General features: G+C 43.1%; 1 protein-coding gene across 1 annotated transcript; it reads right to left on the bottom strand.

Moving 5' to 3' along the window:
- Positions 1–14,105: 14,105 nt before the first annotated feature.
- LOC141099958 (C-X-C motif chemokine 10-like) lies at positions 14,106–16,974 on the bottom strand. Its single transcript, XM_073588095.1, has 4 exons — positions 16,851–16,974; positions 16,637–16,760; positions 15,543–15,626; positions 14,106–14,471 (listed from the first exon to the last, which is right to left on the bottom strand). Exons 1-4 carry the CDS (start codon positions 16,909–16,911, stop codon positions 14,438–14,440), a joined length of 303 nt encoding a protein of 100 aa, XP_073444196.1. The 5' UTR covers positions 16,912–16,974; the 3' UTR covers positions 14,106–14,437.
- Positions 16,975–17,262: the final 288 nt, after the last annotated feature.

Genomic DNA, 17,262 nt, shown 5'->3' with positions numbered 1-17,262 from the left:
GATGTGAGTGCTACTGGTCTATAGTCGTTCAACTCAGAGGATCCCACTTTCTTGGGGACAGGGATAATTGTGGAATTTTTCCAACACTGAGGTACAACGCACTCTTTCAGGGACACATTGTATATATTTGTCAGTATAGGGGCAAGCTGGGTAGCACATACTTTCAGACACATTGGAGATACACCATCAGGGCCAGGTGCCTTTTTGACCTTAAGTCCCTTCAGGATGCGTATCACCTCTGCCTCGGAGATCACTACTTGGATGTTGCACAATGAATGATCTTTATATGAACAGACTGAGGAGCTTAGAGATGAATAGCCACTGTGTGTAGATCTTGCCTCAAACCTGCAGTAGAATTCATTTAACTCTGTTGCCTGACTTCTGCTGGGGTTTACTATAGTGGGGTGGCTTTTATAATTGGTGACCTCTCTTAATCCTCTCCATGCAGATCTAGTATCTTTTGATGAGAACCTTTCCTCCAGAATCTTTGCATACTCGTGTTTGGCTAACTTGATCTCTTTAGATAGCGAGTTCCTAAGTTTCTTGAATTCAGTAATATCGCCTGCTTTATAAGCCTCCTCTTTTCTCTTACGGATCAACCAGACTTTATTTGTAAACACAGCTTATTTGTAAACACAGCTTGTTGTTTCCCCGAAAGTGGACAGATTTGGATGGAATAAACGTGTCTTCACAAAAACGGATATATGAGGACACTGCATCAACCCATTCATCCAGACCCGAGCATGTTTCCTGGAATACCTCCCAGTCCGTGCATTCAAAGCATGCTTGTAGTTGCAATTTTGCCTCCTCAGACCATGTCTTCTTTGTATAAACTGTAGGTTTGGATGTTTTCAACCTTTGCCTGTAGGCTGGAATTAAATGAATTAGACAATGATCTGAAAAGCCCACTGCTGCTCTCCTCACTGCCCTGTAGGCCCCTTTTATGACTGTATAGCAGTGATCAAGCGTATTGTTCTCTCTCGTGAAGCAGTTTATATGTTGAGTAAATTTGGGGAGATCCAGGTTGAGTTTTCCTTTGTTAAAGTCCCCCATTACGATCACAAATGCTTCTGGAGATCCTTTCTCCCATTCTGATATTTTGCAAGCTAATTCACCAATAGCAGCTTTAACAGATGCTTGAGGGGGAATATATACTGCAACCAGAACCATAGATGAAAACTCTCTTGGAGAGTAAAATGGTCTACAATTGAGTGCAAGGTACTCTAGATCTGGAGAGCAACCTTTTCCCAGTATGTTAACATCACAGCACCAGCTAGTGTTGATGTAGAGACATACCCCAACCCCCCTTAGTTTACCTGAAGCTACACAATCACGGTCAGCTCTGTAGATAACAAAACCAGGTAGATCCAGACTACAATCAGGGATGGTCTCATTCAACCAGGTCTCAGTAAAACAAAGAGAAGCTGAGTTGGCCATATCAGATCTCATGTTACAAAGTAAGCTCAGATCCTCCATTTTGTTAGATAATTAATGGACATTAGCCAAGTGGAGTGAAGGAAGAGCTGTTCTGAACCCTCTCCTCCGAAGGCGTGCCAGGACGCCTCCTCTCCTACCTCTCTTGCAGTACACCTCCACAGGTTTCACAGAAGTAATGGATTTTATGTACTCAATTGTTGAATTAGCAATCATGCTCCAAGAAGGGGAGTCCATGAGAAACTGCAGATGATTCCAGAATAATAAATCGTCCCTTGAAATCATAAGAGTAGGTTTACAGAGTGCAGTGGCCATGATTACACTCAGCTTGTAGCTATAAAGACTGAACAGTCACAGCTTAGCAGAGTTAAATGTACAACTTTCCATAAAGGGTGCTCCCAGCACTGCAGGGGGGGAGGGCATGGGTGCAACAAGACAGGGACATCAGGGGACATGCCAACAGTCAGTCCAGACCTGCCCAGCTCACCCCTTCAGCTCCACCTGGACCACAAGATCTCCAGAACATCTCCAGCACCGCACACTCCACCAGCTTTCCTATCCCGGGATCATCTGCATGCTGGAAATGGGTACAAGTTGTAGGAAAGTTGGCAGGCAGCCAGCAGCTTCACTCTCTCCCAGCTGAAACCAGGCACGGAGCTTCACGAGGACAGAAAGACATCGGTCCCAGCTGGTCGCAGTCTCCACACTACTCCCAGCTCTGCCAAATCCTGTAGCCCTACAGCTCCACGTGGACCACAAGATCTCCAGAACAACTCCAGCACCGCACACTCCACCAGGTTTCCTATCCTGGGATCATCTGCTTGCTGGAAATGGGTACAAGTTGTAGGAAAGTTGGCAGGCAGCCAGCAGCTTCACTCTCTCCCAGCTGAATCCAGGCACGGAGCTCCACGAGGACAGAAAGACACCGGTCCCAGCTGATCGCAGTCTCCACACTACTCCCAGCTCTGCCGAATCCTGTAGCTACGCAATGGTGAGTGAACCAAAGGGAGAATTAACAATTAAACGGGGAAAAAACTAAAAAACTCAGGAGCCTCATGCCAGAGCAGCCATCTCTCGGCGCTCCTCCTCCTCCTCACCTCCTCCTCATTTTAAGGGTAGATTACTTTTAACATTGAGGCTGTGTGTCCATGTTGCTTTTTTTTAGCGTTTTTGAAGCGTTTGTGCCAGATCAGTCGCTTCAGAAACGCTTAAAAGAAGCTTCCCATTCAATTTAATGCATTTTGGGCTTCTTGTGCCAATGCATGTGTTTTTTTCCGCTCAGAAAATGCTTAGCGGCTAAAAACGCAGCAGGTTCATTATTTTCCGCATAGGTCCACGTTTTTAGCTGTTTCCAATCTTCCCAGAAAACGCGCGGAAAAAACACATCAAAAACGCGCGTTTTTTGTGCAAAAATCACGCAAAAAACGCATGGAAATAAAACGCGCATTTTCTGGGAAGGAGTCCGGTTTTCTGAGCGTTTAAAGACGCTAATGTGGGCACATAGCCTGAGAGATAGAATATCAAAAATAAAATCCTGAAAATAACATTGCATAATTTATATAAACTTATTTGCATTTTGCAGTAGGAAATAAGTATTTGAACCCCTACCAACCATTAAGGCTATGTGCCCACGTTGCAGAATTGTCCACATTTCCGCAACTCCCCGCCGCGGGTAAAACGCATGCGGAATTCGCACAAGCATTTTGCAAGCGTTTTTAGCTTGCAGAATGCTAGCGCTTTTCCAAGCGATTTGAAGCATCGCTTGGAAAAGTGATTGACAGGTTGGTCAGACTTGTCAAGCATAGTGCTTGACAAGTCTGACCAACTTTTTACTATTGATGCTGCCTATGCATCATCAACAGTAAAAGATAGAATGTTAAAAATAATTAAAAAAAATAAAAAATATGGATATACTCACCTCCTGGCGGCCCTGATCTCAGCGGTGATCCCGGTCCTCAACGATGCTGTCAGCAAGTACCGTTCCCAGGCGTGCTTTGCGAGAATGACTTTTGTGACTTCACAGTCGCGTGACTGCTACCTCATCAGAGGTCATTCTTGCAAAGCACGCCTGGGAACGGAACTTGCCGGTAGCGCCGCTGAGGACTCCGGGGGACAACATAAGTATATCCCTATTTTTTATTTTAATTCTATTTTTTACAAGAATATGGTACCCAGGGCATGGAGGAGAGTCTCCTCTCCTCCAGATTGTGGGTACCATCCGCACATGAAGCACTCACTTTAAGCATGGTGGGCATAGCCACATACGTAAAGTGAGCGTTTCAATGCAATCCTATGGCATCAAAATCACCATGATTCAGCAAAATTAATGGATATGCTGCGGATTTTTCCGCTATGCGATTCCGCAGCATTGGCACAGCAACTGCGGAATCCCATAGGATTGCATGGGATGCTTTTTGTTAGCGTTTTTTAAGCGTTTTGCTTAAAAAACACAACGTGGGCACACAGCCTAAGAGTTCTGGCTCCAACAGATCAGTTAGACGCTTCTAATCAACATTACCTGCATTAAAGACAGCTGTCTTACATAGTCACTCCTGTCCACAGACTCAATCAATCAGACTCTAACCCTTACAACATGGGCAAGACCAAAGAGCTCTCTAAGGATGTCAGGAACAAGATCATAGACCAGCACAAAGCTGGGATGGGCTACAAAACCATAAGTAAGACGCTGGGTGAGAAGGAGACAACTTTTGGTGCAATAGTAAGAAAATGGAAGAAATACAAAATGACTGTCAATTGACATCGATCCGGGGCACCATGCAAAATCTCACCTCGTGAGGTATCCTTGATCATGAGAAGGTGAGAGATTAGCCTAAAACTACACAAGGGGAACTTGTTAATGAGCTCCAGGCAGCTGGGACCAGAGTCACCAAGACTACCATTGGTAACACATTACGCCGTAAAGGTTTAAAATCCTGCATTGCCCGCAAGGTCCCCCTGCTCAGAAAGGGTCATGTGCAGGTCCATCTCAAATTTGCCTATGAACACCTGGATGATTCTGTGAGTGATTGGGAAAAGGTGCTGTGGTCAGATGAGACAAAAATTGAGCACTTTGGCATAAAATCTACTTGCCGTGTTTGGAGGAAGAGAAATGCTGCCTATGACCCAAAGAACACCGTCCCCACTGTCAAGCATGGAGGTGGAAACATTATGCTTTGGGAGTGTTTCTCTGCTGAGGGCAACGGATGTACCCCTCATCATTGGGGGTGTCACTATAGGGTCCACTTGGGGCCTGTCCTTGGAGGAAGATCTGGCTAGTCCCGTGTTTGAGACTCTTAAATGAGGCTCCATGGACTTTATTTGCATATTTGTATTTCCCAGGGAGCAATGCACCTAGGATTTCACTGATTGAGCGCCTTTGCTGGCTGCCGCAGTGTTTTCTTTGACTGGTCTCCCTGAGGTCAGTGATTGTTTCGTGATCTTGTGAGGATAGGAGTAATACCGGGGCACGACAGGGAGTATAGAGAAATATTGCATACTCATACCTCTCTCCCTCTATGCTCTCACTTCCCCTCGATTGGACCCAGTACCTGGCAGGATACATCTGAAAATAAACCGGGATTGCCATGTCCATTATCAGTGGTGAGACTAAACCATTTTTTAATGAGCACTGATTTGCACGAGCACCTTATCTTGTTTGTTTTTGTGTCTATTGTGTTGTCTCAGGTTTTAATGACTGATTAAAGGTTATGTTTTATGAAGTGGGGAATCCTCCAAGCTATTGATAATGTTGGTAATTCACCAAGCTGGAGATGCTACAGATCCTGCCCAGTGCCCACAGCTGTTATTTGAAGTAATCCAGAGTGGAAGAACAGAGAGAGGTTACTCCACCTACAAAGACCATCTTGACTTGTGCCAGCATCAGTGTTCCCAGCAGCTGTACGTTGCAGCGTGCAGTTAATAAACGCTGCGTTCGAACACCCTGCCCCCAGCATCCAAAGAATTAAAAGGGTCAGCATAAGAGATGGGCAAACTCGAACAGTAAAGTTCGTGGGTCCGTACCGAACACTTAGTGTCCGTGCATGAACCCCAAACATGGACTTCTTCAGGAAGTCCACATTACTGTTGGGTTCGGCACCCCGAACATCGGCTGTTTCCGACGCTGTCATCTGTGTGACAGCGCAAGAAGCACTGGTGGCTCTAATTAGTGGTAAGTTAGTTATCGCCGGTCAGAGAGCTGTGGTTCCCAACTTGTCAGATGACAGCGTGAGCCAGCAGCTGTGACCCACGGTAAAAAGGTTACTGTCAGTCACAGGTGTCAGCAGATGAAAGAGTACTTCTCTCAACAGCATACACCTGCTTTCGCTGATAACCACAAGAGCAGGCCCTGCTGATGGGAGTATTCATCAGCTGGTGCCCTGTGCTATAAATTAATAAATACATTTTTTAAAAATGACATAGGGCCTCTTCTATTTTTGATAACCAAAGCAGACAAAATCGACAGCTGCTGGCTGTAGCTCTCAGCTGTCAACTTTATCATTGTTGGTTATCAAGAATAGAAGGGTCTCACGCCATTTAAATTATTTTAAAAACTAATTTAAAAAACGGCATGGGGTCCCCTAGATTTTGGACAACCAGCCAAGCTAAAGCAGTTAGCTGGAGGCTGGTATTCTCAGACTGCCCTGTTGTGAGTTCATTTTCCCCTTCACCATTGAGGTCTGATGAACTCCCTCTTCTGGTGAAGGAAGGTAGTGAGGCTGATTACAAAGCACCTGAGCAGAATGATGATGACTGGGTGACTAGAATTGCTGACTGGATATAAGGCAACCGACGCCCTTCTGCCTTGCTGGTGATTACTCTGAGGGATTCTTGGAGACCAGTCTGATTTCTGCTCCTCAAAAGCTAAGTTTTCTGCTCTACTTTTTGCATTTGTGTTTTGGTTTTGTTTTGCCTTGTTTTTCTTGATTTCTGCCTTTCCCTGCTGGGTGAGCTGAATTCCTTTTTGCTCTGTCTTCAGAAAATACCTGAGTACTGATATAGTCTTTTTGAAGCCTAGCTTCTTCAGGGCTTTTTTCCCTATCAGTCTGTTGGCTCTTGTTTTTGAGAGGGTTTTGGCGGATTGCAGACAGCAGCTTTTCTATTCTGTCCTATTTAGTTAGCTTGGGCCCCATCATTTGCTCAGCCTATGTTTCTATCTGTGTGAGTGTTTTTTCTTCTTGCTTCACCGTCATTATATGTTGGGGGCTGCCTATTCTTTGGGGTCTGCTCTGGGGCAGTTTAGATTTCCCTTTCTGTCTTTAGGCTATGTAGTTCTCCGGCTGTGATTGAGGGGTCTAGGGCACCGTAGGAACCCCCCACGGCTACTGCTAGTTGTTTTTGTTAGGTTCAGGGGTCTGCAATCCGATAGCTGCCAACTTCTCTGGTTTTCTGGACTTAGCTAGTATTTCTGTTTTTGCCTCCTACGGTGACTCATTCATAACAGAATCATCACCCGCCATACCGCAGATCCTAGGGTACTCAATAACAGGAAAGAATTGTAAAAAAAAAAAAGGTGTGTATATTTTTTCCTCTATATCTCTGAGGCCGTAGGGGGAATTTTTTTTCTCTCAATGGAGATAAAGCAATTGTCTGATCGTGTGGAGCAGCTCGCTGCGGAAGTGCGGGGAATTTCTGCCTACCTTGCTCATTCACATGCTGCTGAACCAAAGATCCCTACTCCTGATGTGTTTTTTGGGGATCGGTCTAAATTTTTGAATTTCAAAAATAATTGTAAATTATTTTTTGCCTTGAAGCCTAACTCGTCAGGGAGCTCCGCACAGCAGGTTAAAATTGTCATTTCTTTGCTGCGTGGCGATCCCCAGGATTGGGCGTTTTCTTTGAAACCAGATGATCCTATTCTGACTAATGTGAATGCATTTTTTCAAGCCTTGGGGTTGTTGTATGATGAACCTAATGCTATTGATCAGGCTGAAAAGACCCTGTTGGCATTGAGCCAGGGTCAAGATTCTGCAGAAATGTACTGTCAAAAATTCCAAAAATGGGCGGTCCTTACTACCTGGAATGATAATGCCTTGGCAGCTCTCTTTCGGAAGGGTTTGTCAGAAGCCGTAAAAGATACTATGGTGGGATTTTCTGTCCCCTCTGGTCTTGACGATTCTATGTCATTAGCCATTCAGGTTGATTGGCGTTTACGTGAATGCAGGACTGCACGAGAGGTGTTGCCACCTGTTGAACAAGTGTCTGAACCTATGCAATGTGATAGAGTTTTGTCCAGGGAGCAACGTCAGGAGTTCAGAAGGCGTAATAAGCTGTGTTTTTTTTGTGGAGATGCCTTGCATGTTATTTCTGTCTGTCCTAAACGAGAGAAATGTTTTGCACACACGTTTTCTGTGGGTGGTGTTCAACCTAAGTTTCTTCTGGCAATTACTCTGATCTGCTCCCTGTCCACATTTTCCGCCAAGGCTTTTGTGGATTCGGGAGCAGCCCTGAACCTAATGGACTTGGATTTTGCTAAACGTTGTGTATTTCCAATGACACCTCTGTGGACGCCTATCCCTTTGAGGGGGGTTGATGCTACTCCTTTGGCGAAAAATAAACCTCAGTTTTGGACCCAGGTGGTAATGCGGGTCACCCCAGACCATCAAGAAAATTGCAGATTTTTGGTGTTGCATAATTTGCATGATACCATTGTTCTGGGGTTTCCCTGGTTGCAAATTCATAATCCAGTTTTGGATTGGAAATCTGTGTCTGTGGTGAGTTGGGGTTGTCGGTGTGCCCTTAGTGAGGCTCCGGTTTTTTCCACCTCTCCTCAGTCGCATGATGTTCCTGACTATTTGGCGGACTTTTATGATGTATTTAGTGAGAATGAGTGCATCTTTGCCTCCTCATAGGAGTTATGACTGTGCAATTGAACTGAGCCCGGGGTGTAAATTTCCTAAGGGTCGGCTCTTCAATTTATCTGTAACCGAGCACGAGGCTATGCGATCCTATATTAAGGAGGCGTTGGAGAAGGGTCATATTAGACCATCCTCTTCACCATTAGGTGCTGGGTTTTTTTCGTGGCCAAAAAGGATGGTTCTTTAAGGCCTTGTATTGATTATCGTTCCCTCAACAAAATTACTATTAAATATCAGTATCCGTTACCCCTGATTTCGGATCTATTCTCCAGAGTTAAAGGTGCTTGCTGGTTTACCAAGCTTGACCTCAGGGGGCATATAATCTTATCCGCATTAAGCATGGGGATGAATGGAAGATGGTGTTTAATACTCCGGAGGGACATTTTGAGTACCTGGTGATGCCTTTTAGGCTCACTAATGCCCCTTCTGTCTTCCAGTGCTTCATGAACGACATTTTCCGAGACTTTGTGGATACATTTTTGATTATCTATCTGGATGATATTTTGATCTTCTCCAAGGATTGGGATTCTCATGTGGAACATGTTCGGACTGTGTTCAGGATCTTGAGGGAGAATTCCCTGTATGTCAAAGGATTGAAATGCCTTTTTGGGGTACAGAGGATTTCATTTTTGGGATTTATTTTGTCTCCGTCAACTATTGAAATGGACCCAGCCAAGGTACAGGCCATTTATGATTGGGTTCAGCCCACTTCTTTGAAGGCCCTCCAGAAGTTTTTGGGATTTGCTAATTTTTATCGGAAATTTATAGCAAAATTTTCTAGCATTGCCAAGCCATTGACTGATCTGACACAGAAGGGTGCTGATGTGTTGAATTGGTCTCCGGAGGCTGTTTCTTCCTTCAGGAGCTGAAGCGAAGATTCACTTCTGCCCCTTGTTTTGCGGCAACCTGATATCTCACTCCCGTTCCAGGTAGAGGTGGACGCTTCTGAGATTGGTGCAGGAGCTGTTTTGTCCCAAAAGGATCCTGTAACATCTAAAATGAATCCCTGTGCTTTCTTTTCCCGAAAGTTCTCTCCATCTGAACGTAACTATGATGTGGGGAATCGGGAACTGTTAGCCATGAAATGGCCATTTGAGGAGTGGAGACATTGGTTGGAGGGAGCTAAACACCAAGTTGTGGTCCTCACTGACCACAAGAATTTGATTTACCTGGAGTCGGCCAAATGCTTGAACCCTAGACAGGCTAGGTGGGCCTTGTTTTTTACACGTTTTGATTTCGTGGTCTCTTTTCTTCCTGGCACTAAGAATGTCAAGGCAGACGCCCCCTCTAGGAGCTTCTTTGCTGATTCTCCTGTGGTGACCAAGCCTGCTACCATCTTAGGCGAAGGGGTAGTTCTTTCTGCCATCTCGCCCGATTTGAGACGTGCTCTGGAACAGTTCCAGGAGGACAAACCTGAGTGTTGTCCCAGTGGAAAGTTGTATGTTCCTGACCAGTGGAAGAAGAGAGTGATGTCTGAAGTTCATTGCTCTGCATTGGCTGGTCATCCAGGTATTTTTGGTACTAGAGATCTGGTGAGTCGGTCTTTTTGGTGGCCCGCCTTGTCTCGTGATGTCAGGAATTTTGTGCAGTCTTGTGGGACTTGCTCCTGGTCTAAACCTTGTTCTCGCTCTAGTGGGTTGTTGATGCCTTTGCCGATCCCCAGGAGGCCATGGACCCATATTTCAATGGATTTCATCTCTGATATGCCAGTCTCTCAGAGAATGACTGTTATTTGGGTGATTTGTGATAGGTTCTCTAAGATGGTTCATCTTGTACCACTCCCTAAGTTGCCATCTTCCTCTGAGTTGGTGCCCCTGTTTTTGCAACAGGTAGTTCGCTTGCACGGGATTCCTGAGAACATTGCATCTGACAGAGGAGTTCAGTTTGTGTCTAGATTTTGGAGAACTTTCTGTTCCAAGCTGGGAATTCAGTTGTCCTTCTCCTCTGCTTTTCACCCTCAGACCAATGGGCAGATGGAGATAACAAACCAGACCTTGGAGTCGTATTTGAGATGTTTTATTTCCGCTGATCAGGATGATTAGGTTTCATTTTTGCCCTTGGCCAAATTTGCTTTAAATAATAGAGCTAGTTCTGCCACTTTGATGTCACCTTTTTTTTGTAACTTTGGGTTTCATCCTCGATTTTCTTCAGGGCAGGTGGAGCCTTCTGCCTGCCCAGGTGTTGACACTGTGGTGGAGAGAATGCACCAGATCTGGGACCAAGTGGTGGATAAGTTATCTCTCTCCCAGGAGAAGGCCCAGCGGTTTTCCAACCGACATAGGACCATTGGTCCCCAGTTTAAGGTTGGTGATATGGTTTGGTTATCATCAAAAAATATCGCTATGAAGGTGGCTTCTCCTAAGTTTAAGCCTAGATTTATTGGACCTTACAAGATTTTGGAGATTATTAATCCAGTCTCTTTTCGTTTGGCTCTTCCTGTCACATTTAAAATTCATAATGTGTTTCATAAGTCCTTGTTGAAGAAGTTTGTTGAACCAGTTGTTCCTGGGGTGGCACCTCCGGACCCTGTATTAGTTGAAGGTAACATGGAATATGAAGTAGAGAAGATACTGGATTCCCGTCTGGCTAGACGGAGACTCCAGTATTTGGTTAAGTGGAAGGGTTATGGTCAGGAGGATAATTCCTGGGTCTCTGCCTCAGATATTCATGCCAAAAGATTGGTGCGTGCCTTTCATCGGGCTCACCCTGATTGCCCTGGTGGCGTGGATGAGGGTTCGGTGACCCCTCCTCAAGGGGGAAGTACTGTTGTGAGTTCATTTTCCCCTTCACCATTGAGGTCTGGTGAACTCCCTCTTCTGGTGAAGGAAGGTAGTGAGGCTGATTACAAAGCACCTGAGCAGAATGATGATGACTGGGTGACTAGAATTGCTGACTGGATGTAAGGCAGCCGACGCCCTTCTGCCTTCCTGGTGATTACTCTGAGGGAATCTTGGAGACCAGTCTGATTCCTGCTCCTCAAAAGCTAAGTTTTCTGCTCTACTTTTTGCATTTGTGTTTTGGTTTTGTTTTGCCTTGTTTTTCTGGATTTCTGCCTTTCCCTGCTGGGTGAGCTGAATTCCTTTTTGCTCTGTCTTCAGAAAATACCTGAGTACTGATATAGTCTTTTTGAAGCCTAGCGTCTTCAGGGCTTTTTTCCCTATCAGTCTGTTGGCTCTTGTTTTTGAGAGGGTTTTGGCGGATTGCAGACAGCAGCTTTTCTATTCTGTCCTATTTAGTTAGCTTGGGCCCCATCATTTGCTCAGCCTATGTTTCTATCTGTGTGAGTGTTTTTTCTTCTTGCTTCACCGTCATTATATGTTGGGGGCTGCTTATTCTTTGGGGTCTGCTCTGGGGCAGTTTAGATTTCCCTTTCTGTCTTTAGGCTATGTAGTTCTCCGGCTGTGATCGAGGGGTCTAGGGCACCGTAGGAACCCCCCACGGCTACTGCTAGTTGTTGTTGTTAGGTTCAGGGGTCTGCAATCCGATAGCTGCCAACTTCTCTGGTTTTCTGGACTTAGCTAGTATTTCTGTTTTTGCCTCCTACGGTGACTCATTCATAACACTGCCCGAGAAAAGGTTAATCTATTAGATGCGCCAATTCTGGTGCTTTGCCCATCTCTTCCCACTTGACCCGGTGCAGTGGCTAGTGGGGTAATATTTGTGAGGTTGATGTCGGCTGTTTTATAGCCGCTGACATCAAGCCCAGATGTTAGTAATGGAGAGGCGTCTATATGACACCCCCATTACTATCCCCATAGTTAGATTGTAAAAAACACAGCCAGAATAAAATCCTTTGATTAAAATAATGACACAGACTCCTTTATTTTAAATAAAAATAAAAGAGCACAATTATACCCACCTTTACACCAAATGCACTGAAGCCTATGCCACCTATAAAAGACAGAAAATAATAAACATAATACTTGTCTTTATGCCTAATCCACTGATACTCATGTCCCCTGTAAAAGAAAAATAATAGCCATATCCCTCAAATGTCCGACATGAAGATAATCCATATATGTCCCATTAAGATTATGATTTGGATATCGGTCCACGCCAGCTGTCTCATACCAACACAAGCGTATTCATGCTCCTGCAGGCTGTAGCGATGAGCTGCCATGAGAAAGGTCACCAAAGTTCATAACTGATGAACCCCGGTGACCTCAGATACAACACCACTCGCTGTGTGAGAACTGCGGTGCCGTAAGTGAGGTCACCGGAAATCATCAGCTATGAACTCCGGTGACCTTTCTCATGGCTGTTCAGCACTACACACTACAGGAGCATGATTACACTCCTTTCTCAGTGTGAGCCAGCTGGCGTGGATAGCAGCTGCAGCACTGATGTGACCACTATCCAAATGTTCTGGACCTTCGTGGGACAAATATGGATTATCTGCACGTCAGACAGGTGAGGGACATGGTTGTTTATTATTTTTCTTCTTTTACACAGAACATGGGCATCGATGGATTAGGTGTAAAGGCGAGTATTATGGTTGTTTATTATTTTCTGGTTTTGCTGAGTGATGCATTTTTGGCTGTTTTTTACTGCATTTTTTTCAGGGTTAATTTGTCTCTTGTGCATGCTGATAAAGCTTAGGGTATAAAAAAAAATCTTATTCAACTTCCTCAGGTTTTGGCACCAAAAATGTAGCAAAACCTGATACCTGCATTCTTGCAGCATTTTTGCACTACCTATTGCCTTCAATGGGTGAAAAACGGTGAAAGAAGTGACATGCTGCATTTTGCAAAAATGCAGCTCTGTGACAAAACAGTCAGGGAGAAAAAAACAATGTGTGTGCATGCGATTTCTTAAATCTTATAGACTTTGCTGGTACTGTGAAATGCTGCTGAAAATTTACATTAAAAAAGGCATAAAAAATGCTGCAAAAACGCAACGTGTGAACATATCGTTAGTTTTGCTCATATTTTTCTTCCATCTTTGGAGCCAATTACCACTTTATAGAGCATGGTTTTAGCATACAATATTTTCAAGATGCAATGGTTGCTCCAGAGCCAACTATTATTAAGGGCCCGTTACACATAGCGATATCGCTAGCAATATCACTGTAACGTCACTGGCTTTGTGACGCAGCAGTAATATTGCTAGCGATATCGCTACATGTGATACATACCTCCGACCGGCTCCCCCGCTGCTCATCGCTGGTCGCGTGAGAACGTCCTGGACCATTTCTCGTCGGGCGCTTCCTGCTGGGCTTCCTGTGGCGCCGATGAGCGACGTGTGGACGCGGGCGGGAGGACGTCAGGATCGCAGCGTCTGACAGGTAAATAGCGACCCCCGACCGCTGCTATGTCGCTGGTGAGATCTGCCTGTGTGGCAGCTCACTAGCGACCACTTAGCGATGCACCAGCGATCCATATCGTTGTCGGGATCGCTGGTGCATCGCTTAGTGTTACGGTACCCTTACACTTTGAAAGATAGTTGTATATTTTTATATACTTCACCCACTTATGTTAATTTCCACAGCGCTTTACACACATCATCATCACTCTTTATCAGCACAATATAAATTCCCTATCAGTATATCTTTGGATTTTGGGGAAAAGCAGAGAACATGGCGGAAACCCACGTAAACGTTGAGAGAGCATAAAAAGCTCATTACAGATTTTGTTAATGGTGGGATTAGAACCCAGGACCCCAGCGCTGTAAAACAACAGTGCTAACCATTGTCCTCTTTAGCATACTGTTCATTTGTTTCTATTTTCATGGTGTTTTTCCTTAGCAGTATTCATGGGCAGATTCAGCAAAAACACAAACTTCACATCACAAAAGACAACTAGAAACTTTGTAAAATAAATGAATCTCAATCTTTATTGTACGTATTGTATATCCACACATTCTGCTTACAAAATACTTTCATTTTTTGCTACAAAAATAAAAACAAATCATTTAAATATTATTTTCCATTGGTTGTTAAACATTTTTTAAATAATAAATAGATTTATATCCACTCATGTACAACTTATTAAATTATTGTATATTTTTACAACTTTACAGTGTAAACATTTCTATAGCTATTAAGAGATATACAAAAGAAAAAAAAAGCTATTTTCCATAGCAATTAAGGCACTAAAGACTATGTCACTAGATAGTTTTGCTCTGTTGTCTTTCCTTCCTGTTCCTAGACATTAGTGGTGGGTCACTTTGATATGATTAAGGCGCCTAAAAAAATTAAACAAAAGACTCGTAAGTGATAAGAAAAAAGAAGAAATGACATACATGTACAAATACATGTGTGATCAGTACAAAGGACTTATGACTTATTCCTTCCAAGGACCTTACTAAGGACCAGGGGGCACTCATTATGGGCGGAGGAAAGGCGATTCCAACAGCTAAATAGGAAAGGGTTCTTTACAGTTAGAGCAGTCAGAATGTGGAATGCCGACCACAAGGGGTAGTAATGGCATACGCTATAACAGCTTTTAAAAGAGGGCTGGATGATTTCCTCAGTACACATAACATTGCGGGTTATAGGTAATTTAGTGACAAAATGTACAATTAATTGGTGGAAAACAGTTGAACTTGATGGACCTTGGTCTTTTCTCAACCTATGTAACTATGAATAAAATGATATCTTGTTATCTGCAATCTGATGTCAGAGAAATCCACGCTTTCTTTAATATGTAAATCAGCTGTTAAGATCTATGGGAGGGACATAGATATCTGAGAATCTGGCGACAGAGCTTATTTTAAATTAAAGGGTGCGTTACCAGATTAGGAGAGCAGACTGTCAGCCATTACATGTCTCACACTGGTTACGCCCCCCCTTTCAATTAAAATAAGTTCTGGATGCAGATTCTCAGCAAAGTCTATGTACAGTCCATAGATGTTAACAGCTCATTTACATATAAGAAATCTCTGGAATAAGACATCGGATCATAGATATCAAGGTATCATTTTAATCAACTTCGTGCGACCTGCATGCCCATATAGACGGCTTTGGAGTGTTGATCCTACTGACGGATTCCCTTTAAGAATAAGACCTCAACGCATTTTCAAGAAAATCAACTAAGTGTTGTCCGAAAAGAGTGTCTACTTTGTACCAAGATGTACCAATTGTATCACACAGCATGCGCAACAGTGATACAAAAGTTTTGTGCATTGACTATCTGATCTAGCTTTATGCTGTCCCATATTATTATGTAACAATAAAACTGTTACTAAGCTGTCTAGACACTCATAAAACGCACTGTACATAGGAAACAAATTACCATAGAACTGATTAATACCTACCGATTTTTTCCGCTCAAAAGAGCCCTGACTTCCAACAGGTCCGGTTTGACACATTTTGGAACAGGTGAATTTTTTAAAGTTGCACTGTGGAAACAAATGCAATAAACATTTAGAATATTTTGGATTTCAGTCCCCTTCATTGTATGTTACTCTACACTAAATATTTAGCAAGATTAATGAAGTAATAGATTGACATTATTGTGGTTTTAGCCGTCTACCTTTGAGTATTTTCTGTTTATCTTTTTTTACTTTAAAAAAAAATTCCAATGATCGATTAGGGCACATTTATTGAAAATATGCCTTAATTAAAATTTAGAAAGCAAAATTCACATATGTCTGTTGAGAAAATTATAACTGAATTCCATGGTTAGTAACTACACGTAATTATGTCATATGGTATGCTAGGTGATGTAATCGATTTGTAGGTTTGAAGATTTGTAGATGTAGACTAAGGACAAAAGTGAATATTGTCTAGAAAAAAAGAAGACTCTATATTGAAAACTCTATATATTCCCTTAACAGGGAATCTGAATGCAGGTTTTAGCTATATAATCTGAGGACAGCATGAGGTAGGGGCTGAGACACAGATTTCAGAGATGCATTACTTATTAGACTGTGTGCTGTTTCAAAACAATGAATGTTTTATCAGTAGGAGATTATCATTGCTTGGACCACAGTACAGGAGGGCCCTGGTCCAACTACAACCCTCCACTGATAAGCAGCTCACTGTTAATAGACAATGTACATAGTGAGAATGTTGTGAGCGACGTTGTCCTTCTAAACTCTGCTATATGCTAAATCTAAGAACTCTGATTGTATCCCAACTGCTGCACCCAGTAAACTAAGTGATACATCGCTGGAATCAGGGTCTCTTTTCCTACATTATGCTGCTCCCAGATGAGGTAGCAAGAGTTTGGTGACAGATTCCCTTTAGCATGAGAGAGTTGACCTTTCTCCTATTATATACAGAATGATTATTTAGGCATGGGTCTTTTATCCAGAAAGCAAATGCATATATAATATTTAGGACCAGACAATCCTGATTTGTTGCTGAAACAATATGATTCTGTGACGACCACATGTTTTCTACTTACATGTATTCAATCCTCTCACAATTAGAACTTTTGGGGTAAATGTCCAGCTTCTCCATTGCCATCACATTGAGTTGACTAGAAAATCTTCTGCATGAACAGCGATTCCCACGAGGTACAGCAAATCCTGATATAAAATCAAGCAGAAACTCAATAGGTGTTCTGGATGTGACAGAAAAAAACACCATAATGTCGTGTATTTTCATTAAGCCTTTACCTTCGATAAGAGCAGCAGACAGTAGGACAGCACAGATGATGACAACGCGCCTGCAGGTCATGATGACAAATGGATTGTGTCCACCAGACTTTGAAGCTTTGTCATCAGTATCTTGTAGAAATGCCCATTTATACACGTCTTTGGATTACATCATCATGACAAAACCAGAGTGGGAAATTCTTGTGGCCACAGTTTCCTTTATATTATTTTTACATGGGAAAGCATAGAAGTGAAAGTTGTTTTTTTTTTTAACAGATTTTTTTTTTTTATGAAATGTTGACTGATTTTTATGGGGAGTCACATCAAATATTAAATGAAAAAGGTTTGTTAAAGATCTGATGAAGCAATATGGTTATTACTAGCTTTTTATAGATGCCAGTGTTCAGTTATGCCATCAGTTCACTGATGCAAC

This window comes from Dendrobates tinctorius, unplaced genomic scaffold (assembly GCF_039654945.1).
Source record: "Dendrobates tinctorius isolate UK_male_01 unplaced genomic scaffold, ASM3965494v1 ptg000011l, whole genome shotgun sequence".
Lineage (NCBI taxonomy): Eukaryota > Metazoa > Chordata > Amphibia > Anura > Dendrobatidae > Dendrobates > Dendrobates tinctorius.
Note: the sequence above shows the minus strand (reverse complement) of the source record. Positions and strands in the feature narration are given on the sequence as shown.